We start from the raw sequence: 26,293 nt of genomic DNA, 5'->3' as shown, positions 1-26,293 counted from the left end.
AAGTCATCAATATGCATAAGTGTTAGGATGTGTGCCTGATCACAGGACATTTGAGGATTCCAAGATATTTAGCTCACACCGTAATTTGCAAAACCTCTTCTCATCCAAGGGCTTGGTGAAGATATCTGTCAATTGCTCTTCAGTGTTGACGTGTATGATATCAATGTCTTCCTTCACAACATGATCTCTGAGAAAGTGATGGCGAATTTCAATGTGCTTTGTCTTCGAGTGCTGAACTGGGTTGTTGGCAATCTTGATGGCGCTTTCGTTGTCGCAGTAAAGTGGCACTTGCTTCAGATGAATGCCATAATCCTTGAGTGTTTGCTTCATCCACAGAAGCTGAGCGCAGCAAGATCCAGCAGCAATGTATTCAGATTCAGCAGTGGAGAGAGATACACAGTTCTGCTTCTTTGAAGACCAACATACAAGTGATCGTCCCAGAAAGTGACATGTGCCTGATGTAGACTTGCGATCAACTTTGTCATCAGCATAATCAGCATCCGAAAATCCAACTAAATCAAACTCTGAGACCTTTGGATACCATAATCCTAGAGTTGGGGTGTGAGCCAAATATCGAAGAATTTGCTTCACAGCTAAGTGATGCGACTCCTTTGGTGCCGCTTGAAATCGAGCACACATGCAAACACTAAGCATGATATCTGGCCTAGATGCACATAAATAAAGCAAAGACCCAATCATGGAGCGGTATACCTTTTGATCGAACTCTTTACCATTGTCGTCAGGACCTAGATGATGTTTGGCTGGCATTGGTGTTGTGAAGCCTTTGTAGTCTTGCATACCGAACTTCTTCAGGCAATCTTTGAGATACTTCTCTTGAGATATGAAGATGCCATTGCGCTGTTGTCGGATTTGAAGACCAAGAAAGAACTTCAGCTCCCCCATCATGGACATCTGATATTGCTCTTGCATCATATATCCAAACTCTTCACTGTACTTTCGATTGGTGCAGTCGAAGATAATGTCATCCACATATATTTGGCACACAAATAGTTCACCATCGTATGTCTTCATGAAAAGAGTGGGATCCAGGGAACCAGGTATGAAGCCTTTGCTCTTCAGAAAGTACTTGAGTGTATCATACCAGGCCCTAGGGGCTTGTTTGAGGCCATACAGTGCCTTGTTGAGCTTGTATACCATATCAGGATGTTTTGGATTTTCAAAACCAGGTGGTTGTGCAACATACACTTCTTCTTCAATCTTGCCATTGAGAAAGGCACTTTTCACATCCATTTGATATAGAAGTATGTTATGATGATTTGCATAGGCCAGCAGTATGCGTATGGCTTCAAGCCTAGCCACAGGAGCAAAAGTTTCATCGAAGTCAATGCCCTCTACTTGAGTATATCCTTGAGCAACGAGACGAGCTTTGTTTCTGACAACTTGACCATGCTCATCTTGCTTGTTGCGGTATATCCATTTGGTGCCTATTATGTTGTGCTTTCGTGGATCGGGACGCTTAACCAGTTCCCATACATTATTCAGCTCAAACTGTTGAAGCTCTTCTTGCATAGCTTGAATCCATTCAGGTTCCATGAAGGCTTCTTCAACTTTCTTGGGTTCTGATATTGAGACGAATGCGAAATGCCCACAGAAGTTTGCTAGCTGAGTTGCCCTTGAACGAGTGAGTGGACCAGGTGCATTGATGCTGTCAAGTATTCTGTCAATCTGCACTTCATTTGCAACACGAGGATGTATAGGGCGAAGACTTTGCTCTTGCTGATCTGCGTTGTTGTTTGGAGGAATGTCTTCATGTTCAGCATTGTCTTCATGTTGATCAGGTGCTGAGATGATGAGTTCTTCTTCAGGATGAGCTTCAGAAGGCATAATCTCTCCAGTTCCCATAAGCTTGATTGATTCACTAGCTGGGACTTCATCTAGCACATTGGGCAGTTGCTCTCTTTGTGAACCATTTGTTTCATCAAACCGCACATCCACTTTTTCGACCACTTTGTAATGGAAGAGATTGAAGACTCTGTAGGAGTGTGAATCCTTTCCATATCCAAGCATAAAACCCTCATGTGCTTTTGGTGCAAACTTTGAGGTGTGATGGGGGTCCTTGATCCAGCACTTTGCGCCAAATACTCTGAAGTAACTGACATTTGGCTTCTTGCCAGTTAGGAGCTCATAAGATGTCTTGTTCAGAAGCTTGTGAAGATAAACACGATTGATTGTATGGCATGCAGTATCAATGGCTTCAGTCCAGAATTTTCTTGGAGTCTTGTATTCATCTAGGATTGTTCTGGCCATTTCAACGAGTGTTCTGTTCTTGCGTTCGACGACGCCATTCTGCTGTGGCGTGTACGGAGCTGAGAATTCATGTGTGATGCCCAAGGTATCAAGATATGTATCAAGGTCAGTGTTCTTGAATTCAGTGCCATTGTCACTTCTAATATGCTTTATCTTGGCGCCAAAATTGTTCATAGCTCGATTAGCGAAGCGTCTGAAGACATCCTGCACTTCAGTCTTGTAAAGGATTATGTGTATCCAAGTATATCTAGAGTAATCATCAACAATGACGAAGCCATAGAGGCAAGCAGTAGTAGTAAAAGTTGAGTAGTGAGTGGGACCGAAAAGATCCATGTGGAGCAGTTCAAAGGGTTGTGTAGTAGTCATGATTGTCTTCGAAGGATGTTTTGCCCTTGTCATCTTCCCTGCTTCACAGGCACCGCATAAATGATCTTTCTTGAACTTGACGCCCTCGATGCCTATGACATGCTTCTTCTTCGCAAGGGTGTGGAGGTTCCTCATGCCAGCATGCCCAAGCCTCCGATGCCAAAGCCAGCATTCTGAAGCTTTTGCAAGAAGGCATACCGCAAGTTGTGGTCCTGCTGAGAAATCTACCACGTACAAGTCACCTTTCCGATACCCTTCAAACACTAGAGATTTGTCAGATTCCATTAGCACCAGGCAGCGATATTTTCCAAACATTACAATCATATTGAGATCGCAAAGCATTGAGACAGACATTAAGTTGAAGCCAAGGGATTCAACAAGCATGACTTTATCCATGTGTTGATCCTTTGAGATTGCAACTCTACCTAGACCCAATACCTTACTTTTACCAGTGTCAGCAAATGTGATGTGGCTCTTGTCGGATGGACGTAATGTTGAGTCCATAAGAAGGCTTCTTCTGCCAGTCATGTGATTTGTACACCCACTATCAATAATCCATTCTGAAGATTTTGAAGTCGCTGGTGTCGTACCCTACAGTACAGTTAGGGGGATAGGCTTCACGAAGAGAATTGTGAAGCATAAACATTTGACGAACCAGTGGGTTATGAAAACTTAAATCCAGATTAGGACTAATAGGGAGAGTAGCATGCGATTCAGGAACGAAGTACATATTGATCCCATTCGGGCATTTTATTTTGCGCCCTACAAGATTTTTAAGGTCCCCAGCAATAGCATCAGAAGATTTTGTTTTTCTGCTAGAGACCTTTCCCTGCAAAAGAGAATTAAGCTTTCTTAACCACCCACATCTTCAAGGGTGGCTTAGAAGCAATAAGTCTAAGTGCAGCATCTGAGAATTTTGGCTTTGAAGCCTTAGCAAACAGTCTAGCAGGTGGACAATAATACTCATAGGAATAAGCAGAATAATTTTTGGTCACATGAACACGGTTCGATGAACCGCTCTCATACTCATGTGCCTGAGTATGGTTTTCCTGCAAAACATTTGTGTTAGTGTGACTCAGGTGAGTCCTCTGTTTGTATGAAGCCATTGGACCGTATGAAGCCTTTGGTCTGAGATTTGTCTTCTTCAAGTGAGGTGTCATGAAGACATTCACAGGAAGATTTTTCAGACACTTTTTGGAAACCCAGACTTCTTCATAGGCGGTCCATTCCTGTAGTTAGTACCAATGTACCTGGCAAACACTTCACCATTCTGATTCTTAAACAGTTTATAGTTTGCATCAAAGGATTCATCAATGATAATGGGGTTAGCACAAGTGAAGCCAGATAAGTTGGATGGATCTGCTGAAAGTTCCTTTGCAGCAACCCATGTGGTTTTGGGGTACTGCTCAGGTTTCCAGTAAGAGCCATCTGCATTGATTTTCCTCACAAATCCAACACCCTCTTTCCTAGGGTTTCGATTCAGGATCTGCTTCTTAAGGACATCACATAGTGTCTGATGTCCTTTAAGACTTTTATACATCCCTGTTTCAAGCAATGTCTTCAACATAGCATTCTCATCAGCAATAGTAGTGGTATCCTCAGCAGAGGGGTTAGTTACCACGTCAACAGTTGAAGATATTGCAACAGCAGTAGAAGTGGAACATTCAGCAACAGAATTAGCATTATCACGCTCAATGCATTTAAGACATGGTGGTTCAAATCCTTCCTGAGCGGGACTGATCTGTTCGGAGCGAAGTGACTCGTTTTCCTTTTGAAGATCTTCATGAGCCACCCTCAATTTCTCAAGTTCTTGCTTCCTTTGAAGATAATCATAGGAAAGCTTTTCATGAGTTGTTGAGAGAGTATCATGACGATCTTCAAGTTCCTGATACTTAACGTGAAGGTTTTTTATGTCTTCAATTAAGGATTCAGATCGAGTCATTTCAGCACCCAACAGATCATCGCTTCTGTCTAACAGTTTTTGAATATGTTCCATAGCTTTCTGTTGTTCAGTTGCAATTTTAGCAAGTGTTTTGTAGCTAGGTTTTGAATCACATTCAGAGTCATCGTCACTAGATGTTTCATAGCGAGTAGTGCGTGTGTTTACCTTGGCACCGCGTGCCATGAAGCAGTAGGTAGGAGTGGAGTCGTTCTTGTCATTTGCGTTGGTGTCGGTGATGCAGTCATTGTCTTCAGTGTTGAAGATGGACTTTGCGACGTATGCTGTAGCCAGACTCGCAATGCCAGAATCAGACTCCTCCTCAGACTCCACCTCTGCCTCCTCAGATGCGGACTCCTCCTCTGAATCCATCTCCTTTCCAACAAACGCACGTGCCTTGCCAGATAAGCTCTTCTTGTGTGATGAAGACTTTGATGAAGACTTGGAAGAAGACTTTGAGTATTTCTTCTTCTTCTTGTCGTCAGAATCATATTCCTTGCTCTTCTTCTTCCTTCTGTTCTCATTGTCCCACTGTGGACACTCAGAGATGAAGTGTCCAGTTTTCTTGCACTTGTGACATGTTTTCTTCTTGTAGTCATGAGCAGAAGCTTCATCATTTCTTGAGCTTGATCGTGAAGATTTTCTGAAGCCTTTCTTCTTGGTGAATTTTTGGAACTTCTTCACTAGCATTGCAAGTTCTCTTCCAATGTCTTCAGGATCATCAGAACTGCAGTCAGATTCTTCTTCAGATGAGGAGACAACTTTTGCCTTCAAGGCGCGAGTTCGCCCATAGTTTGGACCGTAGATATCTCTTTTCTCAGAAAGCTGAAACTCGTGTGTGTTGAGCCTCTCAAGTATGTCAGACGGATCGAGTGTCTTGAAATCAGGACGTTCTTGAATCATCAGGGCCAGGATGTCAAACGAACTATCAAGTGATCTCAGCAGCGTTTTGACGATTTCATGTTTGGTGATTTCAGTGACGCCGAGGGCTTGAAGCTCATTTGTGATGTCATTGAGTCTATCAAATGTGTGCTGGACATTCTCATTGTCATTTCGCTTGAAGCGGTTGAAGAGATTGCGAAGGACACTGATTCGTTGATCTCTCTGGGTTGAGATGCCTTCATTGACCTTGGAGAGCCAGTCCCAGACCAGTTTGGATGTCTTCAAGGCACTCACACGGCCATACTGTCCTTTGGTCAGATGACCACAGATGATGTTCTTGGCAGTAGAGTCCAGTTGAATGAATTTCTTGACATCAGCAGCAGTGACACCTTCTCCAGCCTTGGGAACGCCGTTCTCGACGACATACCATAGGTCGACGTCAATGGCTTCAAGATGCATGCGCATCTTATTCTTCCAGTAGGGATATTCAGTTCCATCAAAGACGGGGCACGCAGCGGAGACTTTGATTATCCCTGCAGTCGACATAGCTAAAACTTCAGGTGGTTAAACCGAATCACACAGAACAAGGGAGCACCTTGCTCTGATACCAATTGAAAGTGCGTTATATCGACTAGAGGGGGGGTGAATAGGCGATTTTTATGAAAGTCTTCAAAACTTGGGAGTTATGAAGACAAACAGTGAAGATTATGCCTATTACTATGCAGCGGAAGTTAGATTACACTAGGCCAGCCATGGTCATGTATTCAATAGAGTGAAAGCACAGTGACAAACAGCTTCAGTGTAATAAGGATCAAGTGGGAAGAAGTTATGAAGCCAAACAGATCATGCATTCACGTTGTGAAGACAAATGATAAAGCAAGCACGCAATGACTTCACAATGAGTAACAGCAAGAGAAGGAAGTGAAGATGAAACCAATGACTCGTTGAAGACAATGATATGTTGGACCAGTTCCAGTTGCTGTGACAACTGTACGTCTGGTTGGAGCGGCTAGGTATTTAAACCTTAGGACACACAGTCCCGGACACCCAGTCCTGAACACACAGTTCAGGACACCAAGTCCTCACCGTAATCTCCTTGAGCTAAGGTCACTTAGTCCTCGCCCAATCACTCTGGCAAGTCTTCAAGGTGGACTCCCAAACCTTCACAGACTTCGTTCACTGGCAATCCACAATGTCTCTTGGATGCTCTGAACGCGACGCCTAACCGTCTGGAGGATTCACAGTCCTCAAGTGTAATAAGTCTTTAGATCACACAGACAAGAAGACTTAAGTGATGCCCAATTTACTCTGGCTCTGGGTGGTTAGGGCTTTTCTCCTCACTAGGAATTTTCTCTCAAAGGCTTCGAGGTGGGTTGCTCTCAAACGACAAAAGCCGTGCACTGAAATCTGAGCAGCCACTGTTTGTGGTTGTGGGGGTGGGCTATTTATAGCCACTTGGCAACCCGACCTGATTTGTCCGAAATGACCCTGGGTCACTAAGGAACTGACACGTGTCTCAACGGTCAGATTTCGAACTCTCATGGCAACTTTACTTGGGCTACAAGCAAAGCTGACTTGTCCGGCTCTGGACAAGATTTGCTCTCATTGTCTTCACTCGAAGACATAGGTTTTTTGATTTAGGCATCACTTAAGTCATTCTGACTTGTTTTCCTGGACCCCACTTAACAGTACGGTGGTTCCTATGACTCAACAAAGATAAAAAAAACTACGAAAGGTCTAAGTCTTCGAGTTCCATAGGCTTCATAACGTGTCTTCTGTTGTCATAGTCTTCAATGTGAATATCTTCATATACCACCTTTGACTTCAATGTCTTCATTCATTTTTAGGGGTCATCTCTGGTAGTAAACCGAATCAATGGAGGGACTTCTACCTGTGTTTTCCTGCAATTCTCACAAACACATTAGTCCCTCAATTAGGTTTGTCGTCAATACTCCAAAACCAACTAGGGATGGCACTAGATGCACTTACAGAGACGCAACTAGATATTGTCATCTCTAAGTCTTAAGTACAATGTATATGCCATGTCCTACACATGATGTCCTCGCATGCTCTCCGGATGAGGATCGACTCACTTAGAGTCTATCAAACGCTGCTCCGTAAGTGGGCGGGTAGTTATAAAACCGGTGCAATTGGCGGCCAAGAGGCGACGGTTGTGCGAGCGGCGTCCACCCATGCCGCGAGCATCAATGACGAGGGCGGCGGGCGGTGCACCTGGGGTTGCAACCATGGGGCGGCGAGCGTCGACGGCATGGGCGCTGGCGGCGCATCGGTGCTGCAACCATTGGACAAACAAACTGCAACTGCTTTTGGCCGCTGCTATGAGGCGGCGATGTCGGAGCAACGATCCATCCACGGTAGGAGCTGCAACACAAGCTAGTGATGGTGAGGGATGCGGACGACGGTGGGTGCTGCTTTGACGACAAGAGTGAGGTTGCAATCACCACCAACGACGAGGCCTCACACGTCCATGGCAGTTGGGTCGGCGGCTCTCACTATCACTCTCCCTCCCGTGTGCGATGATGTGAGGGGGGAGGGGAAGGGAAGGGTCGCGAGAAGGGATCAAAGCGGGGCTTGATCCGACGCTTGAGAGACAACGCAACATACACTCGAGATGTGACCGGCTGGGGGAATGGCGCCAGTCGACCGGCGTCTGATGCGGCCCTTTTTATCTGAACCCTGTGTAAGTTTACGATCGGCGTCTAGTGCTGTCCTTTTTATCCGAATCTTGTGTAGGTTTTCCGCTGAGAGGGTAAGAGAGGTCCCATTGTAGATGCTCTTTTATTACTTGTATATATATAAAAAATTGTTCCTGTCTTAACGTGCGTGTACCACCGATCCATGTGGAAGTGGAAACCCGAAAAACCACAGGCGAGACGCCTCCGTCGGCACCCGGCGCATGGACCGACCCTTCGCGGTTCCTTCTCAGGCGCGGCCGCTGGCGCCGCTCCTGGGTTCGACCCGGGCTCGACCAGCGACCGCGTCGGTTGCCGTCTCTTGTCCCTTCCCCTCTCCCTCCCTCCACGCGGTCCAGACCAGCCAAGACCAACAAACCGCTCCAAAAGAAAAGAGAAAAGAACACCTTTCTATTTCCCACTTTCTTTATTTTTCCTTCTGGAACGAGGAGCCAGAAGAAACACACACCGGAGCCGCGCCGGAGCCGTCCGCCGTGCCGGCCGCGAGCCAGCGCACCGCCGGGCCCCCGCCCCGCCCCTCGGAGGGTGGAGGAGAGGAGAGGGAGGACGAGGACGAGGAGGAGGCCCCAGGAGTCCCGCGGGGGAAGCTTCTAGAAGCTGCCGGAGGCGGAGCGGGGGCGAGGGCAGCGCGATCTCGCCCGAGCCTGCCGCGCGGAGGAGGCGCCGGGCGGGGCGCCTCCCGGGTGCCGGCGCCCCCCGTGACTTGAATGGAAGGCAGATCTCGAGGGCGAGGGAAGCTTCTAGAAGCGGGCTGAGGAGGCGCGGTTAGTTCGTTAGGGTTTGGCCTGGCGGTGGGGGGCGGCGCGGGATGGGGGGAGGCTCGGAGGGAGGAGGAGACGCGGACGAGGGCTGCTGCAGCGTCGGGGACACCTCGCCGGGGACCATCGTGTGGGTGCGCCGGAGGAACGGCTCCTGGTGGCCCGGCAGGATCCTGGGCCAATCCGAGCTGCCGCCATCGCAGATCATGTCTCCAAGGTCCGGCACGCCGGTCAAGCTTCTCGGCCGCGAGGACGCCAGCGTGTAAGTTTTCAACTCCTGCCTTTTTGCTTGTCTTCTCAAGAAGAAGAAGGCGCCCTGTCAAGTTCGATTAGCACTTGTTTCTGATGCTTTTGGGACGCTGAGTTTGGAACTTTGATGGAAGAAACAATGCCTAGGCAGAGTCTAACTGCTATCACTAAGAGTAGCATTTGTCCATGAAATCAGCCAGTTGAGTCCTAAATCCTGCTACAACTCCAATGAAGTTTCGTTCGAGGAGCCTGGAAGGTGGCTCCGCCTCTGGTTGTACCAGGAAATCTTATTTTCATGCCCGCTGTTAAGCTCGCTACCAGTTTATTTGCGTTCTGTGCATGCATTTTGAGATGAAATTTAGAGCTGTTCACATCATACATTAGGCCATCTCCAACGTCCGGCGCTAGGAGAGGGCGTCAGGGAATATTTCCCAGTCGATCGGCAGTTGCATCATCAATTCCTGGCGTCTGATGCGGCATTGGCGCAAAATCTTGCCACGAGCGGTTGTCAATTTTTTCCACACGAGAAGAGACAAGAAGCGCTATTTCTAATTGTGTTTTTTGCGAATATATTTCTAATCAAAGTAAAAAAAGCGCTAGGCATCAATTGTATGTTTTCCCAGCGCCTTGTGTTCTTCTGACTAAAGCGCATGCTTAAACACAATTATGCGCACGTTAAGCACTAGGTGTTTTGCTAGAGCCTAGGCGTGCTTAAGTGCCCGCCTAGGCGTGCCTTGTTGAACTATGTTTCTAATCGTGATTAGTGCCGGCGGTTAGCGCCTAGCACTGGAAGAGAGACACTGGTATATATCTTTTCCTGTTTAAGCACCTAGATAAGTGCCAACGATTGTAGATGCCCTTACATAGTTGTTGCACGTTCAAACTGTTAAATTGTTATTTTTTGGGGACCTTGCACGGCTGTTTTTAATTGTATCCTGTAGCTAGGTATTTAGTGAAAATTATTTGTTTTACGAAGGCTGAATGAATAAAAAAAAGTTGATGCCAATTTGTTTCACCCCTTATTTCTGAAGCACCTGAATCATATTTGATTACGTATTATACGGTTCGTATATTGTTTCTGTGTTTGGTTTGTTGATTTTGTAGGAAACAATCAATTGATTTTATTTGTTTGCGTATCTCATAGAAAACAGTAGTTTTGTAGAAACCAAACAGGAGGGAGGGAAACCTACTAATCTTCTGCTCAAGTGAAATAGTAATGTTTAATATTTTGTCAGTTACTATTAAGCATATTTCTTGAAAAGTCGCAAACTAGTTATTTTGCTAATCCGTATTCTGAATAGCAGACACATATTTATTACAGTTTGAGCTTAGTTTCCTGTTCTATTTCGCTGGGACTGTTTTCTTCAGGAATTAATAGCTGTTAATATCTTTTGTTCTTTCCCCATGCACTCAACTAGTGTAAATTTGTCTTTCCACATCTTCAAAGTTTCTGAGTTATGACAAATTCTTCATTTTGTATAAACTTTTCATCCTCTTATTTTTTCACAGTGACTGGTACAACCTTGAGAAATCAAAGCGCGTTAAAGCATTTAGGTGTGGGGAGTTCGATGCCTGCATTGAGAGGGCAGAGGCTACTCAAGGGACTCTTTCGAAGAAAAGAGAGAAATATGCACGGAGAGAAGATGCCATTCTTCATGCCCTTGAATTAGAGAGGAAACTGCATCAGACTCAAGGTTTCAGACCTGCCTACTTTTCTGGTACGCCCTCTTAGATTGACAACGTTAAATAAGCTTTTTTCATCCTTTAGTTACTTAAATAGGATGTATGGATATGATAAAGCTGACATGAAATGCAGCTTGCACGAAACATCGCAAAGACCTTGGAAGTACTCGCTACAAGAGCAAAAAGAGGAAAAGAAAAGATGTATCTGCTCTTCCTGCAAAAAAAGAAGCTGGGCAGTATTTTCTCAATGCCGGTTTGAAGATAAACTTTTCAGAGTCGCAGGGCACCTCAGAGAATCTTATCAGTAACCACATTGGAGACTTATCCCATGTGAGACATATTCAGGGTGGAGCAAGTTTAGAGAGCAAGGAGAATTGTACAATTGTGAAAAAGAATAGATCGGATGGAAGTGATTTCGATGAATCTATTGAAAAATGTGACAGACACCGACCACTTGTTCAAGTCTTGCAGAGCAGTGCAAACTTGACGCAGCACTTGCCGCACAATGATGATTATGGGGCTATCTTAATTGGGGGAGATAAAGATCCATCACCTGCCACCTATCGGGCTAAAAGAAGTATATATGCATACCTGCCTAGTGATTCTGGTGAAACTCATAGTCATAGTGATTTACCTTCTGCTCAAATGGTTTCTACAGGAGCTGATTTTGACACCGAAAGTTATCTTCAGCATCCAGATTCCTCTTCTGAGGAACATACATCTTCAGACTTTGTTGAGAAACACGTATCTGAGTCTTCAGAGAGGGAATGCTCAGAAAGTGAAACAGAAGATGATACGGAGCTTTTGCAAAGTACGTGTGTACCCCTTGTTAACTTCCCTCTTTTCATTGTTAAGTAGTAGGACTATGTGAATTCACATTGCTAAATATGGTAACAGATAATTTTTGCATCACCCAGCGTACATGCTGCCAACATTTTATAGTTGTAGCATTGAAGTATCCAAATCAAATTTGACAAAGGAAAACATGTACTTCTCACACCCCAACTATTTCCTGACTGCACGTACCCACCTGAACAATAAAACAGGACAAATGTAATCATCAACTTTCAAAACTAGGTAAAATGTCCCTGGCAGACTATTCTAAAGCGGCTTTGATCATTTCAATGTGGTTCTAGGCAACATGGCGCCTACATGTCTGCCACATTAGGCTTCCTGTCTAATAAAAGTCACTGCATAATGGATTTAGTCAGAGAATTAGATAGCCTTTCATGCTAATATCATCCTCCTTGTTATGTCACTATAGATCATTAGTTTCAAAAGGTGCAGCTAACAGCTGAAGTCTACTCATTTTTTTTAAATCTGCATAGATTTTCTTTCTTAAAGATGGTGTCACAAATGTTTGGTTTGTGCAGATGCTTTGGCTTGTGGCTAGAACATTGCTGTCTAATCACATAGTCCCATATATCTTCTTTAAACACAATCCAAACTTGGTAGGTTAGACCAAGTGCCCAAGAGGGTAATTTTTGCACTTCTGACTGTGATCCACCTAAATACCGCATAATCGACCCACCTGTATATGTCCTTGAGCACTTGAATCATTCATGAAGTGTAGGGGTTTCCATTTATTAATTTATGTGCACAACACAGTTAAGTGCACTGGATAATTGGTAAGTAAGAGGAATACATGTTGGACAACATGCCCATGCCCAAAACTTCATATGTATGATGGGGCAGTATGATTTTTTTCATGACTCGTGACTAATTACTCGTTCCGAATGGGGCATGTCAACAATAAATCAGAGCTGTTGTATGGTAGAATGTGATTACATGAGACAAGCATGCTATGTTAAAAGGAAAGATCTAAATATAAACCATTAGATGGATTAAAAAACTCTACCAATGGACACTAGCACCTTTGGAATTTTTAGTTAGAAGAAACTAGTGTGAGCTCACTCTGCGGAGCCTGCGGAGGCAGTCTTGGCACAGCGGTAAAGCTGTTGCCTTGTGACCATGAGGTCACGGGTTCAAGTCCTGGAAACAGCCTCTTGCAGAAATGTAGGGAAAGGCTGCGTACAGAAGACCCAAAGTGGTCGGACCCTTCCCCGGACCCGCAAGCAGGAGCTACGTGCACCGGGCTGCCCTTGTTAAGAAACTAGTGTGAGCTCACCCTGCGGAGTCCAAGCCTCGAACCTGGGTGGTCTGGGCACGCACTCGCACCTCTAGCCAACTGAGAGCTCACCCTGCAGTAACGTTTGGTTAGCCATTAGATAACTTGATCGGATGGTTAGAGATAATGTTATCATAGCATTATAAAAGTACAGGTTTCAAATTCACAAGGATGAGTCACCTTGTGTGTGTGACCAAGCTCTTATATGACAACAAACTCATTGAGCTATTTATGTTAGATGAATCCTGTCAAACATGGAATATTGCATTGTGTGGTTCAAGAACAAGTCTGGCTCTCCACTTTGGAAAGCTTTACGCACTTTCTTCCTTTTTTAACACAGCTGTTCACATCTCTCTCCCCTTCTCTCCACCACGATTTCAAAACACCATTCCCTTCAGCTTCACCGTTACTGCACTGTGCACTTCTCTTCCCAATATGCCACCTTAATTTTGAGAAACAAGTGAACTAATGAGGGTTGTTTATATACAATAACTTGAGTCAAATGTTGGTGTTCATGCACATCACATCGTGCCCCATTGGTGTTTCACTAGACAGAAAGATTTCGATAACTTGCTTTAAATAAATAGAACGTACCTATTTTGTGATGCATGTTTTACTATAGCTAAGCCTTCATTATTACTGCGGTTCAGAATCTCTTACTGTACCTTGTTATTTTGTTCTAGTTCTCTGTGGAGTTTTGAATTTTTCCTTGTTTGATCACCTTTCTTATGGTGTTCTTATGAACAGGTGCTAATAGGATTCTGCCTCCAGAGTTACGCCCCCGTGATCCTTATTTCCTTCGGACTTCTGACAGGTTTGGACATGTGGATAATTATGATGATGATGATGATGACAATGAGGTCGCCTATTCTGCTTATATGCATCAATTGAATCAATCAGAGGAAGAGGATGGTTCTTCTGAGCAGGGTGTCTCCCGCTGGCATATAAAAGGTAAACGTAATAACCGTAGTGCAGTGAAGAAATCAACCCATATGACGGATGGAAAATCCTGTTTGGATAAACCCAATGGTCTCATGAAAGGATCTGTGTACAACACAAATGGTATAAATCATAGAAAAGAGAGTGTGCAGACATCCGATCAGCAAGTGCTTAGTAACCAAATCAAAGAGGAGCCCCACTATGATTCTGATGAAACAGATCTATTCGAGGGCACAAGCCACCCTGAGGTTAACTTGTATCATAGTCGAACATACCCAACATCTTTGAGAGCTACAAGAGATCTTAGCCGAAGCTATATCTATTATAATGACTATGAAAATGATTCTTCCAAGATTTCTCCACCTAACTGGGATACAGATCAGATATTTCGTGTTGATCGGAAGGCATATTGGGACGAACCTTCATTTTACCAAAGAAATGGCAGTTCACGTTTGGGTCGCATGGGCCCAATGTTGTTTGATATTGACTTGAAGGTCCAAGCCAGCTACCATGGAGAGCATGTTCCTCTTGTTTCCTTGATGAGCAGACTGGATGGCAAAGCAATTGTTGGACACCCTATCCAAATTGAAATACTTGTTGATGGTTCCACTGACCACCTGGTTTCTGGTGGTGATATTAGTATGGAAGAGAGCACAGGAGCTCCAACTGCCTGGCATACAGGCAGGAGGACAGCCATGCAAAGAATTCCCCGTTCTAATCCTTTAGGAGCATCAATGGACTGTGGCAATGAAGGCAGGCTTGCATATCCAGACTGGGAAATGAAACCAGTCTTCAGTAAATACTCAACTTCCGCAAATCACCAGGTTAAGGGTGATAAGAAAAGCATGTCAAATAGTAAGAAGAGGTCATCGGCATCCAAATCTCAAAAGAAGCCATCCAAGAAGGCAAGTCTGTCAAGCCAGAAGGTCAGAACCCTCTCTTCCATTCCCACTGGAAGAAGGCATCATGGAGGTGGCACTCAAGCAAAGCCGCGTACGCACAGTGGCATTTTCGGTGACTTGATCAAACCAGACGGAGCAATTCCACCAGTTACATGTGTCCCTGCAAAGGTTGTGTTCACAAGGATACTGGAAGCAGTTGGTAGGCCACCTCTAGCTGCTGCTCGCCGTGTGAGAATGGTTAGTCCTGAGGCACAAGATCCAACATAGGAATCAACAGGAATGCCAAGTATGGTTGGTATCTGTGTCCTGCAAGTTCCATGTACATTTATGTAAATTGAAGAGTCAAGCTATTCAATCATTTGGGCTGCATCATTTGGATAACTCAGGGATAGCTGCGCTCTTCAACAGTAATGACAACATCAACATATAAAGATCGATAACGGTTATATACTTCTAACTGGAGGTTGAGATCAATTAGGCTCTCAACACGAGTGCTTCTCAGTTCTCGGACAGCAGTTCAGCCAGCGACCTCCACTAAGGGGGAGCATCCTTTAGAAGGGCGCAACTAGCGTTGGTAACCATGGCTTTTGGCAGTGTCTCCTGTAAAGTACTAACTTCAGCATTTTAGGATGTCTATTTATATAAACTTCTGTATCGTCATGTAGTCAATAGGCCATATATTTCCTGATGTCATGTATAAGTCCTCAATTGTATTCTCACCAGATCTCCGTGTTATTTATTGTCGATGGTTAATAGGTCCTCCGACTATGTTTGGAAGAATGTGTAGTAAGTTGATGTAATATGTGAGAACTACACCGGTCACCAAATGATGTTAACAGTAATTTTCTCTGTGAAGTTTACATGAATACTCGTGTTTAGTTCGTGTATCCACTCTGATCGATACATTTCAAGCTGTGGTGTTTTGCTCTTTATCAAACCTCAACATCTGTTGTTTCAATCTACTCCCTCCGTTCCAAATTACTTGTCGCAGGTATGGATTTATCTAGATGTATTTTAGTTTTAGATACATCTATTTTTCTGTGATGAGTAATTTGGAACGGAGGGAGTGTTAGGAATAGGCAACTTGTATTTTCATGAGGTCATAGGCCGATATATATATATATATATATATATACATGTACAGGTGTGGAACATATGCAGGAAACCCCTTATACAACGGGATAAATACAAATGGGTACATGACTTATATTATAACTCTAACATCCCCCCTCAAACTCATGGTGGATGAACAATACTGAGTTTGGAGAGATAAAAGCCATGTTGTGCTCTAGTCTGGGCCTTCGTCAGGAAATCCGCCAACTGTAACTCGAAAGGCACATACTGAAGAGCAATAACCTGATCCTGCACACCAGCGCGCACATAGAAAGCATCAACACCAATATGCTTGGTGAGCTCATGCTTCACAGGATCGCGCGCAATGCTGATAGCACCTGTACTGTCAGATAAGAGCAGAGTCGGTGTAGTGACAGAAACACCAAAATCCTGAAGTAACCACCGTAACCAAGTCACCTCTGCCGTCAAAAGAGCCATTGCTCGCAACTCAGCCTCGGCACTCGAACGGAAAACTGCAAGCTGTTTCTTCATCTTCCAGGCAATGAGAGAACCACCAAGAAAAACACAGTAAGAAGAAAGTGAACGGCGATCTGAAGGATCACTAGCCCACGTAGCATCCAAATAGGCCTGAAGTTGTAAAGAACTGGAGCGAGGAAAGAAGAGACGGTGAGAGATCGTGCCTCGAAGATATCGGAGAACACGAAGGAGATGACTATAGTGAACCGATGTGGGAGCAGAGACAAACTGACTCAGAATATGAACCGGATAAGAGATGTCCGGACGAGTGACAGCTAGATAGACAAGACTGCCAACAAGATGACGATAACGCGTCGGGTCAGGGAGAGGATCACCATCAGTAGCACGGAGGTGAACATTGAGCTCCATAGGAGTCTCAACAACGCGCTCGTCAGTAAGAGCAGCACAAGCAAGAAGATCCTGGATATACTTTTCCTGGGATATAAAAAAGACATCAGAGGTAGAAGAGACTTCAATCCCAAGAAAGTAGCGAAGAGGTCCAAGATCAGACATAAGAAACAGCTCACTAAGACGGGCCTTTACAAAGGCAATATACTCGGGGTCATCCCCCGTGATGATCATGTCATCAACATAGAGAAGAAGAAGAGTCCGATCACGAGGAGAAAGGTGAATAAACAATGTTGGATCATGAGCACTTGCTGAAAAACCAGCAGCAGTGATCACAGAGGCAAAGCGCTCAAACCAGGCGCGGGGGGCTTGCTTAAGGCCATAGAGAGAGCGACGAAGACGACATACCATGCCATCAGGAACAGAATACCCAGGTGGTGGCTGCATGTACACCTCCTCACGCAGCTCACCATTAAGAAAGGCATTCTTAACATCAAGCTGAGATATAGACCAGTGGCGTGCAGAGGCAACGACAAGAAGTGTACGAACAGTGGTCATATGGGCCACAGGAGCAAAAGTCTCATCATAATCACGACCGTGCTCCTGCTGAAAACCACGAGCCACAAGACGAGCTTTGTGACGCTCAAGAGAACCATCGGAGCGAGTCTTAACCTTGTAGACCCACTTACAAGTGATCGGACGGACTCCGGGAGGAAGAGAAACAAGATCCCAGGTACCAGTGCGTTCAAGAGCAGCAATCTCCTCTGCCATCGCAAACTGCCATTCAGGATTAACAACAGCCTGACGGTAAGAAGTCGGCTCAAGAACAGCAGCACCAGCGGTGGGAAATCCAAAGCGATCAACAGGCGGACGAGGACGAGAACGCAAGCCATAAGTAGGCTGAGAGGAAGATGACGACTCATCCACAGAGGCATCGACTGGTCGTGGACGACGAGTGTAATGCTGAGGAAAAACCCTCTCATAAGCACGACCATGATATGTCTGAAGAGCCTCCTCATAAGCCAAAACCCTCTCATCATAAGCACGATCAGCAGCCTCATCAGCAAGCTTAGCCGCATCCTTGGCGGCCTGATTAGCATCCGTAGGAAGAACCGATGGAGTCGGCGGAATAGGAGCCACCGGAGGAACCGGACGTGGCGGACAGCAGACCTCGCCAGAAAGAACACCCCAAAGACGGATGCCACGCATGTGAATGCGCATGAAGCCAGTAAACTCGGTGTAGTTAGTACCATCAAAGATCATCGGACAACGAGGAACAGCAACATAGCCTGATGCAGCAGACATTTTTTTTATTTTTTTTAGGAATCCGAAGTCGGGCCTGCGAGCGAGAGATGAGATCGAGCGATCAGGCGGAGGTGGCAGTGCGGGAGCGATGGAATCCTTCCTGCGGGACGAATCCCTGCTGGGCCTGCTGAGCGATCACGCAGAGGCGGCCTTCGAGCGATGCTGAGATCGAGCGGGAGCGGCAGCTTCGGTGCTTAGCGATCATTCGATGGAGTCCTTCGAGCGATTCAGAGATCGAGCGGGAGCGGCAGCTTCGATCGCCGATCGGGAGAGGAGAGAGATCGCCCCCTGCGGCCTGCTGCTTCGATCGCCGATCGGGAGAGGTGAGAGATCGAGAGAGGAGATCGATCTGGAGAGGAGGGATCGAACGCACGAGTTGCAGCGTGCGAAAAAATTAACCTAGCTCTAATACCATGTTAGGAATAGGCAACTTGTATTCCCATGAGGCCATAGGCCGATATATATATACATGTACAGGTGTGGAACATATGCAGGAAACCCCTTATACAACGGGATAAATACAAAGGGGTACATGACTTATATTATAACTCTAACAGGCTGATGATGCTCTTTTTATGGTCTTAGTAAGCCACTACAAACTCTAATCACACTAGCACTACCAGGCCCAAAAGAAGCAGCCAACACCACCCAAATTTACATAACTGGGACACTATGATCTGCAGCTCAGACAGAGATCTTGCAAGATCCCACAGGAGGCCAAGCCAGGCTGGAAACCCTCCAAAACTCCAGACTCCAAAACAGAAACATGACCGGTTCAGACCAACAAACTAGAACTACCATGACAAAAAGGAAGCAGCGGAGCAACAAAAGCTTCAGTTGAATGAGGTGGATGCTGGGCCAGATGGTATGGCGGTGGGCAAGTTCTTGAGGATCAAAGTCCGCATGGACATCTCTAACCCGATTATGAGGGGTTTTGTCCTTGACACAGATGATGATAAGGGGAAGGGAGGGGAGCCCATAACTGAGGAGGAAAGACAGAAGAAAATAGAGGACAATTGGTGCCGTTTTGAATATGAATTCTTGCCGGACTTTTGCTACACCTGCGGCATGCTCGATCATGTGGAGAAGGAATGCTCTATAAGGTTAAAGAAGGGAGAGAAGAAGCAATTCGGTCCTTGGCTCAAGGCACATATTCCCAGGTCTACGAATGAGAGTGGTAGGGGTAGCTGGAACGACGGTCGAACCATGTTCTCGGGGCCCAGCAGTGGCAGCGGAAGGAGCCTCAGCCTAGGTAATTCCAAGGGGAGATCGGGGAGTGATAGCGATAACTGGAGGAAGGACAAATTGGGCGCAAGACATCAGCCAACAAATAAAGGAGGTCGTGACCAGGAGGTTACTAGTCCCTTAAAACAACAAAATGTAGGGGCACAATCAGATGTAGGACAGACTCCTGGAGATGGAAAGGATGGTCTGAATGTCAGCAGAAAACAACTAATTTATGAGGTGGCTGGCGAAGTGGGGGTGCATAAGGAGGATGGCATGGATATATCTAGTGGACATATCGATGGTGCGGTCGGAAACACAATTGGGGGGATAGAAGGGAAGCCGGAGGTGCCTCTGACAGAGAAGCCAGTGTGCGAGCAAGCTGGCAATAAGGTCGGGAATAACAAGGGAGCAAAATTCCACAGATATGACCGTAAGGGTAAGAAGGGGGACACCGCGATCCTGGGTGTTAGTGTGGGCAAGAAAAGGGGGGGGGGAGGAGATGGAATGTGATGAGGCGGGAAGTGGAGAGGTAAAGAGGAACAAGAGTAGCACTAGCATGACCTACGGGAGCGAAGCGGGGCTGTCGGGACAGCCCTGCAAGCGTCAATGAAAGTAATAGCATGGAACTGCCATGGGCTTGGGAACCCATCAGCAGTTCGTAGCTTGCTCGAGCTTCAACAGGCAGAAGACCCCGACATCCTCTTTCTCTCTGAAACGAAGCTAAGGGAAAAGGAGATTGAGTTCCTGAGGTGGAGATGGAGTCTGGTGCACATGGTGGTGCAAGATTGTGATGGGACATGTGGTGGTTTGGCTTTGTTTTGGCGGAGGGGTGTGGAGGTGAATCTCAAGTCAAAGGGCCGATACCACATAGATGTGGAGGTGGTGGGGGAGAATGGTGTTAAGTGGAGGCTGACGGGGATCTACGGAGAATCGAGGGCGGGGGAGAAGGAGAACACGTGGAGGCTGCTAAGGGCGCTGCATGGCCAATCAGATTTGCTGTGGCTTGGCCTGGGTGACTTCAACGAGATTCTTTTTGCGGGAGAAAAGGAAGGGGGGCCGGCTCGGGCCCAAGGTAGCATGGACACTTTTCGTAGGGCTCTAGAAGTCTGTGAGCTGAATGATCTAGGGTATGTTGGTGATCCCTTCACATGGAGGAACAACTGGAGAGATGCGGATGGTTACACCAGGGAACGTCTGGATCGGGCGGTCGCCAATATGGGCTGGAGATGTCTTTTCCCACTGCACAAAATTATCAATGGTGACCCGCGACACTCTGATCACCGTCCTATTATTGCGGAGCTGAATGGGCAAACAGTGGGAGGTTCTCAAGGTGGGGGGCAAAGGTGCTTTTGTTTTGAGGCGCGCTGGTTGAATGAGGAGGGGTGTGAGCAGGTGGTGACGGAAACATGGGAGGCAGCAGTGAATGACGAATTCTGTTCGGTGGGGGAGGCAATGAAGAGAATTGGAGGTAGCCTAGTTCGCTGGGACAGGGAGGTTCTAGGGGAGCTACGGAACAGAATTAAGAGAGCAAAAAAGGATCTTGAGAAGTGTCGACGGGGGGTACTAGATCAAAAGCAGGTTTCACGTGAGCACCTCCAAGGTATAAGCTCAGCCGGCTGGAGGATCAATATAATCTTTATTGGCAGCAGCGAGCTCATGTCAATTGGCTCAAGAATGGTGACCGTAACACGGGTTTTTTTCCATGCACATGCCTCTGAAAGGAGAAGGGTGAACACTATCAGGAGCTTGAAGAAGGAGGGGGGGGTGTCATGGAGAGGGAGGCAGAGCTGGGGCCCTTTATTGCTAACTATTACAAAAGTTTGTTCATGTCTTCTGTAGGCCCGCTAAACAATGATCTTCTCCAACACGTGCCCAAAACTGTAACCGGCGACATGAATGAGCAGCTTTTGAAGCCTTTTAGTGGGGAGGAGATAAAGCAATCCCTTGACAATATAGGGGATCTTAAAGCTCCTGGTCCTGATGGGATGCCGGCAATTTTCTATAAAATGTTCTGGGAGAAGATGGGGGCGAAAATCCAGGAGGAAGTCCTGAGTGTTCTGAATGGTGGTGACATGCCGATGGGGTGGAATGAGACAACTATAGTGCTGACCCCGAAGGTGAAGAATCCTGATCGTCTCACCCAATACCGACCCATAAGCCTCTGCAATGTCCTGTATAAACTCATCTCCAAAGTCTTGGCAAACCGTCTGAAGGTCATCCTCCCGGACATCATATCCCCTACCCAATCTGCATTTGTGCCGGGACATATGATCACGGATAATGTCCTGCTGGCATATGAGATCACCCACATGATGCATCGTAAGAAGGGGGGCCGGGACGGGATGGTGGCGGTGAAACTGGATATGAGCAAGGCCTATGACAGGGTGGAGTGGGACTTCCTTGAGGAAATGATGTTGCATATGGGCTTCTCGCGTGCTTGGGTGAGTGTTATTATGCAATGTGTGCGATCTGTGTCATATCGGGTGAAGGTGAACGGGAAATTAACGGATGCTTTCTTTCCTCAGCGGGGCCTCCGGCAGGGTGATCCATTGTCGCCGTACCTTTTCATCATTTGTGCTGAATCCTTCTCTATTCTGCTGCAACGTGCTGAGCTAGACCACACGATTGAGGGGATGCAGGTTTGTTCCCAAGCACCAAGGATCAACCACCTATTTTTTGCGGACGAATCACTCATTGTGATGAAAGCCACAGTGGCTAGTGCTGAGAAGCTTCAGCAAGTCTTGGCTCTGTATGAATCTCAGACGGGCCAAATGATCAACAAAGATAAGTCATCTGCATTCTTCAGCAAAGGCACGAGTGGTCAGCGAAAACAACAAGTGCTCAGTGTGCTACATATTACGGTTGAATCAAGAAACGAACGTTACCCAGGGCTACCGGTTCACCTGGGTGCTGCAAAAAAGAAAGACTTTGAATACTTGAAGGAGAAAATCTGGAAGCATATTCAAGGCTGGATTGAAAGATTGCTCTCGAAGGCGGGAAAGGAAGTGCTCATTAAAGCAGTGGCTCAGGCTATTCCTACCTATGCCATGTCCTGCTTTGATCTAACCAAATCCCTGTGTGATGAGATTAGCAAAATTATATGTCGGTATTGGTGGAGTCAGCAGGACGGCAAGGATAAATGCCATTGGGTGAGCTGGGAACGGATGATGAAACCGAAGAAGGAAGGGGGACTGGGCCTTAGGGATCTGCATTTATTTAACATGGCGATGTTGTCTCGGCAAAGCTGGAGGCTTCTGCAGTTTCTGGACACCCTTTGTGCTACTATTTTGAAGGCGAAGTACTTCCCTGATTGCTCCATTCTTGAGGCAGCAGTACAGCCGGGCGCATCGTATACTTGGCAGAGCATCTTACGCGGTCGTGACCTTTTAAAGGAAGGCATTGTGTGGAGAATTGGCGACGGTACCAAGGTGCAGGTCTGGACAGACCCATGGATCCCAAGGGGCTCTACTAGACGGCCGACATCGCATCAAGGACATGCAATTATCTCCAAAGTTTCTGAGCTTGTGAACCCAATCACTGAATAGTGGGATGTTGTTCTGGTGCGTGAACTTTTTTGTGAGGATGATGCTCATGCAATCTTGGCTATACCTTTGCGGCCCGGCATGGAGGACTTTATTTTATGGCATTATGACAAGAAGGGTCAGTTGTCAGTTAAATCGGCGTACCAGCTAGGGGTGGCCATACGCGAGAGAAGGCTTCACCATGATGCTAGCTCATCTTCTGCTCAGGAGCAGGGATCCCTCCTTTGGAACAAACTTTGAAAGCTGGGTGTTCCGGGTAAGGTGCGTCTTTTCACTTGGCACCTAGCTCATAATAGCCTTCCCACAAGGTTGAATATAAAGAGGAAACAAGTCGAGCTTGATACGCGTTGCCCCATGTGTTGGCGCTTGGATGAAGATGGTGGTCACCTGTTTCTCAAGTGCAAGGAGGTTAAAGCCTTGTGGCGGGAACAATGCTTGGAGGATGTCCGGCTTAAGCTGTGTGAATGCAAGAACCCAAAAGAGGTCCTCAACAAGATCTGGACGTTGCCCCAGGAACATCAAGTGCATGTGGTCACCCTCCTCTGGGATTGGTGGACAACAAGAAATAAGGTAAACGTTGGGGAAAAGGCGAGATCAACTACTGAAACTAGTGCTTTTATTACCAAGCATTTACTGGATTTCTCCCTGGAGCTCAAGACTGCTACTTCCAGCGCCCCACCTAATCATGGTGCTCCCGCGTAGAAGCCTCCTAAACAGAACTTCATTAAAATTAATTTTGATGCAGCTTTCCTTCAAGAGACGGGCTCTGGCGCCTGGGGCTTCATTATCCGGGACGATGCTGGTTCGTTCATTGCTGCGGCAGCGGGGAAGATTGATCATGTCCAGGACCCTCTTCAGGCTGAAGCTTCAGCTTGTCTCAAGGCAATTGAGGGGGCTGTGGACCTTGGGGCTCACATGATCACTTTCGAATCAGATTGCCAGGTTTTGGTGCATGCGCTGAAGACGAGAGATTATGACAGTTCAGCAGTTGGTGTTCTCCTGCGTGAGGCCCGTAGTGTATGCTATGTTTCTTTTGATGTTTCGGACTTTGTTTTCTGTCGTAGAAACAACAATACTGCTGCACACTTGCTTGCCCAGTTCGGCCTGAAGGCGACTGTGCCTTTCACCATTTGGGCTGATGTTGCCCCAGACTTTGTAGCTGATGTGGTGACTAGCGATATGGCTAGGATCCAAGTCTAAGCGGAGTAGATCTTATTCCTTTCAAAAAAAGAAGCTTCAGTTGAAGACGATGTAGCAAAGCACTAGTCACGAGATCTACAATCAGCCACCAATCCTAAGCACTCTCGGTCTCCAGCCCTGTGATGCCCGCTTGCTACCTGCTCGTTGAGTTTTGCCCTCAGCTTTAGCACCCTTTGTCCTGACTCCTTTATCTGCAAGATAGACCAATCCATGTTTGATCATAGCCATGGGATTAGAGATGATTCTTCTTAAAAAAATGCCATTGCAGCATCTCCAAATCATCCAGAACATTGCAGCAACCCCCACCAGCACCAATTGTCTATCAAGTTTCGGAAAGCCTTTAATCCACTTTCCAAAATACTCAGACAGATTAACACAGGTGGAATTAAGGGCAAAAGTACCTTTCATAAGACTCCAAATCAATCTAGCAGCAGAGCATTGAAAGAATAAATGATTAGTAGATTCTTCTTGTCCACAGAAAACACAACACTACCTTTCCAACCTCTTCTCAAAATATTATCCTTAGTTAGAATATTTTTCTTGGCCATTAACCGCAAAAACAATTGAAGGGGTTTTGTTTTGCATAGAAATTTCTGGGGAAAGCCACAAGCAGATTTGGTGGTCCATAGTGGAACCTTTACAAAGACTTATATTTAGGAACAGAGGGTGTAGGAAATTTTTAATGGTTTATCTCACACCCTGCAATCTTCACAAAATCTATTTTTTCCCATCTCCAATCACTTCCTTACAATGTCGATAAATATCTCTTCCACTTAGAAAGGCTAGACCAAAACTAAGAGTTTAATACCAGAGATACAATTTCCTTTCACATATTTATTAGGGATTTCTATTTTCATGCCCATCATTCCTCTGTCGTGCGCGCTTTTGTCCAAGCCATCTAGCATTCCTCACTTTCTCCCTCCTCTACTCAGCTCGGCCTCACAAAAGCCCAAACGGAGGCTTGCCATCCGGTCAAAGCAGATGACCGTTACTTGGCCCGATATTGACACGTGGGACCCCCTTGCCGTGTGGCACTGTCAGGGCCCACCTGTATGGCTGCATGCATTCTTGAATTCGCGTACGCTGGCTGTTTCCCACACGGTGAGTGCACGCATCTTCACACATAAGAAGTCGCATCACCGGCGACCATTAATGGTGGCTTAACACTAGCAACGGTGCCCACCCACCCTCCTCCCCTGTCATATATGCAGCCCTCCCCCTCCACAACATTATATGTCACCGTCGCAACACAAACACTAGCCCTCTTCTCCCACCTCCCCTTCCGCCGCCATGGCATCGCCAGGGTTGCCGCGGCCTCAAAGTCCAGGAAGCCGAGCTTCTCGCCCGTTGCGGCATCGTGGGGCCACCAGACATGCACTTGTCATTGGGATAACAACTGAATTGGATGAGCGTTCCAGTGGAGCCTATCCCGGCTGCCGGCTTGCCCGCCATGGTGTGAGCCATCGGAAGGTTTCGGACAGCGCTAACGGCGGAGGTGAAGGCACATCCAGACTATGTGCCAAACAACACCTTATGGCTATAGATCCTCACCGACAACACCTCCTGGAATCAGTGGTTTCACGGTCCCTACCCGACGGTGTCCTGGACTAGGGTGTCCTAGCCCGGGCTAACTAATGTATGGGCCGGACTACTAGCCCACTGAGGAAGCGAGACTCCGGAGGCCTTCATAGTGCGGCGACCGAAGACTTGGCGTGTACTTCAAGCATATTCGATTAGATTCGGCATGTAAGTCCTTAGATGGCAACCGACCATGTGTAACCCTAGATACCCCTAGTGCCTATATAAACCAGGAGGTTTAGTTCGTAGAGGGGATCCATCCATACATCCATTCATCATACCCTAGGGTTTAGACCACAACTTACGATCTCGAGGTAGATCAACTCTATACTTCGATACCTTCATAATATAAACAAGAGCATGACGTAGGGTTTTACCTCCATAGAGAGGGCCCGAACCTGGGTAAACTCCTTGTGTGTTCTTCTCCTGTTATCCATCGATCTGATCTGATAGCTCGTCCCCCCTACTCAAGATCTGTCGGTTTTGACAATGACATTGGTGCTTTCATTGAGAGCTCGTTGTTTGATCATTAATGGTCGATGACTCATCTACGGATAGATAGCAGCATCGGCTATGGGGGCATCTTCGTCCCCGACTAACCTTTTGCCTTCGGCAACATTGTGCTACATGCCAAGTCATTACGTTCGGAAGCCTGGCGTACACCGCGGACGCTCG

The 26,293-nt window shown here is 46.5% G+C and overlaps 3 protein-coding genes across 4 annotated transcripts; all 3 read left to right on the top strand.

Annotated features, from left to right (window-relative positions):
- Positions 1-8,523: 8,523 nt before the first annotated feature.
- LOC125514223 (uncharacterized) lies at positions 8,524-15,694 on the top strand. 2 transcript variants are annotated; one of them, XM_048679514.2, is made up of 5 exons: positions 8,525-9,189; positions 10,686-10,894; positions 10,993-11,436; positions 11,518-11,670; positions 13,735-15,694. In XM_048679514.2, the coding sequence occupies exons 1-5, from the start codon at positions 8,978-8,980 to the stop codon at positions 15,093-15,095; spliced, it is 2,379 nt and encodes a 792-aa protein (XP_048535471.1). In that variant the 5' UTR covers positions 8,525-8,977; the 3' UTR covers positions 15,096-15,694. The 2 variants fall into 2 exon arrangements, with proteins under 2 accessions (XP_048535470.1, XP_048535471.1); XM_048679513.2 differs by having other exon boundaries at positions 8,524-9,189; positions 10,993-11,670.
- A 4,210-nt stretch (positions 15,695-19,904) lies between these two features.
- On the top strand, positions 19,905-23,080 carry LOC147965800 (uncharacterized). Its single transcript, XM_087530614.1, has 5 exons — positions 19,905-20,898; positions 21,138-21,739; positions 21,824-21,937; positions 22,592-22,732; positions 22,844-23,080. The coding sequence occupies exons 1-5, from the start codon at positions 19,905-19,907 to the stop codon at positions 23,078-23,080; spliced, it is 2,088 nt and encodes a 695-aa protein (XP_087386740.1).
- A 114-nt stretch (positions 23,081-23,194) lies between these two features.
- LOC147965799 (uncharacterized) lies at positions 23,195-24,040 on the top strand. The gene is made up of 2 exons (XM_087530613.1): positions 23,195-23,528; positions 23,586-24,040. Exons 1-2 carry the CDS (start codon positions 23,195-23,197, stop codon positions 24,038-24,040), a joined length of 789 nt encoding a protein of 262 aa, XP_087386739.1.
- Positions 24,041-26,293: the final 2,253 nt, after the last annotated feature.

This window comes from Triticum urartu, chromosome 6A, assembly GCF_056163025.1.
Source record: "Triticum urartu cultivar PI428250 chromosome 6A, HENAU_Tu73, whole genome shotgun sequence".
NCBI classification, from domain to species: Eukaryota; Viridiplantae; Streptophyta; class Magnoliopsida; order Poales; family Poaceae; genus Triticum; species Triticum urartu.
The sequence above is the reverse complement of the archived record's forward strand: the minus strand, read 5'-3'. Positions and strand labels throughout refer to the sequence as shown.

Bases quoted from the DNA above. Each gene is read 5' to 3' on its own strand.
- LOC125514223 (XM_048679513.2), top strand. From the start codon at position 8,978: ATGGGGGGAGGCTCGGAGGGAGGAGGAGACGCGGACGAGGGCTGCTGC. The intron at 10,895-10,992 runs GTACGCCCTCTT...CATGAAATGCAG, and splicing joins CAGACCTGCCTACTTTTCTG to CTTGCACGAAACATCGCAAA. The intron at 11,671-13,734 runs GTACGTGTGTAC...TCTTATGAACAG, and splicing joins TGATACGGAGCTTTTGCAAA to GTGCTAATAGGATTCTGCCT.
- LOC147965800 (XM_087530614.1), top strand. From the start codon at position 19,905: ATGAAAGTAATAGCATGGAACTGCCATGGGCTTGGGAACCCATCAGCA. The intron at 20,899-21,137 runs GTATAAGCTCAG...TGTCTTCTGTAG, and splicing joins TTCACGTGAGCACCTCCAAG to GCCCGCTAAACAATGATCTT. The intron at 21,938-22,591 runs GTTTGTTCCCAA...ACTATTTTGAAG, and splicing joins ACACGATTGAGGGGATGCAG to GCGAAGTACTTCCCTGATTG.
- LOC147965799 (XM_087530613.1), top strand. From the start codon at position 23,195: ATGTGTTGGCGCTTGGATGAAGATGGTGGTCACCTGTTTCTCAAGTGC. The intron at 23,529-23,585 runs GTGCTCCCGCGT...ATTTTGATGCAG, and splicing joins CAGCGCCCCACCTAATCATG to CTTTCCTTCAAGAGACGGGC.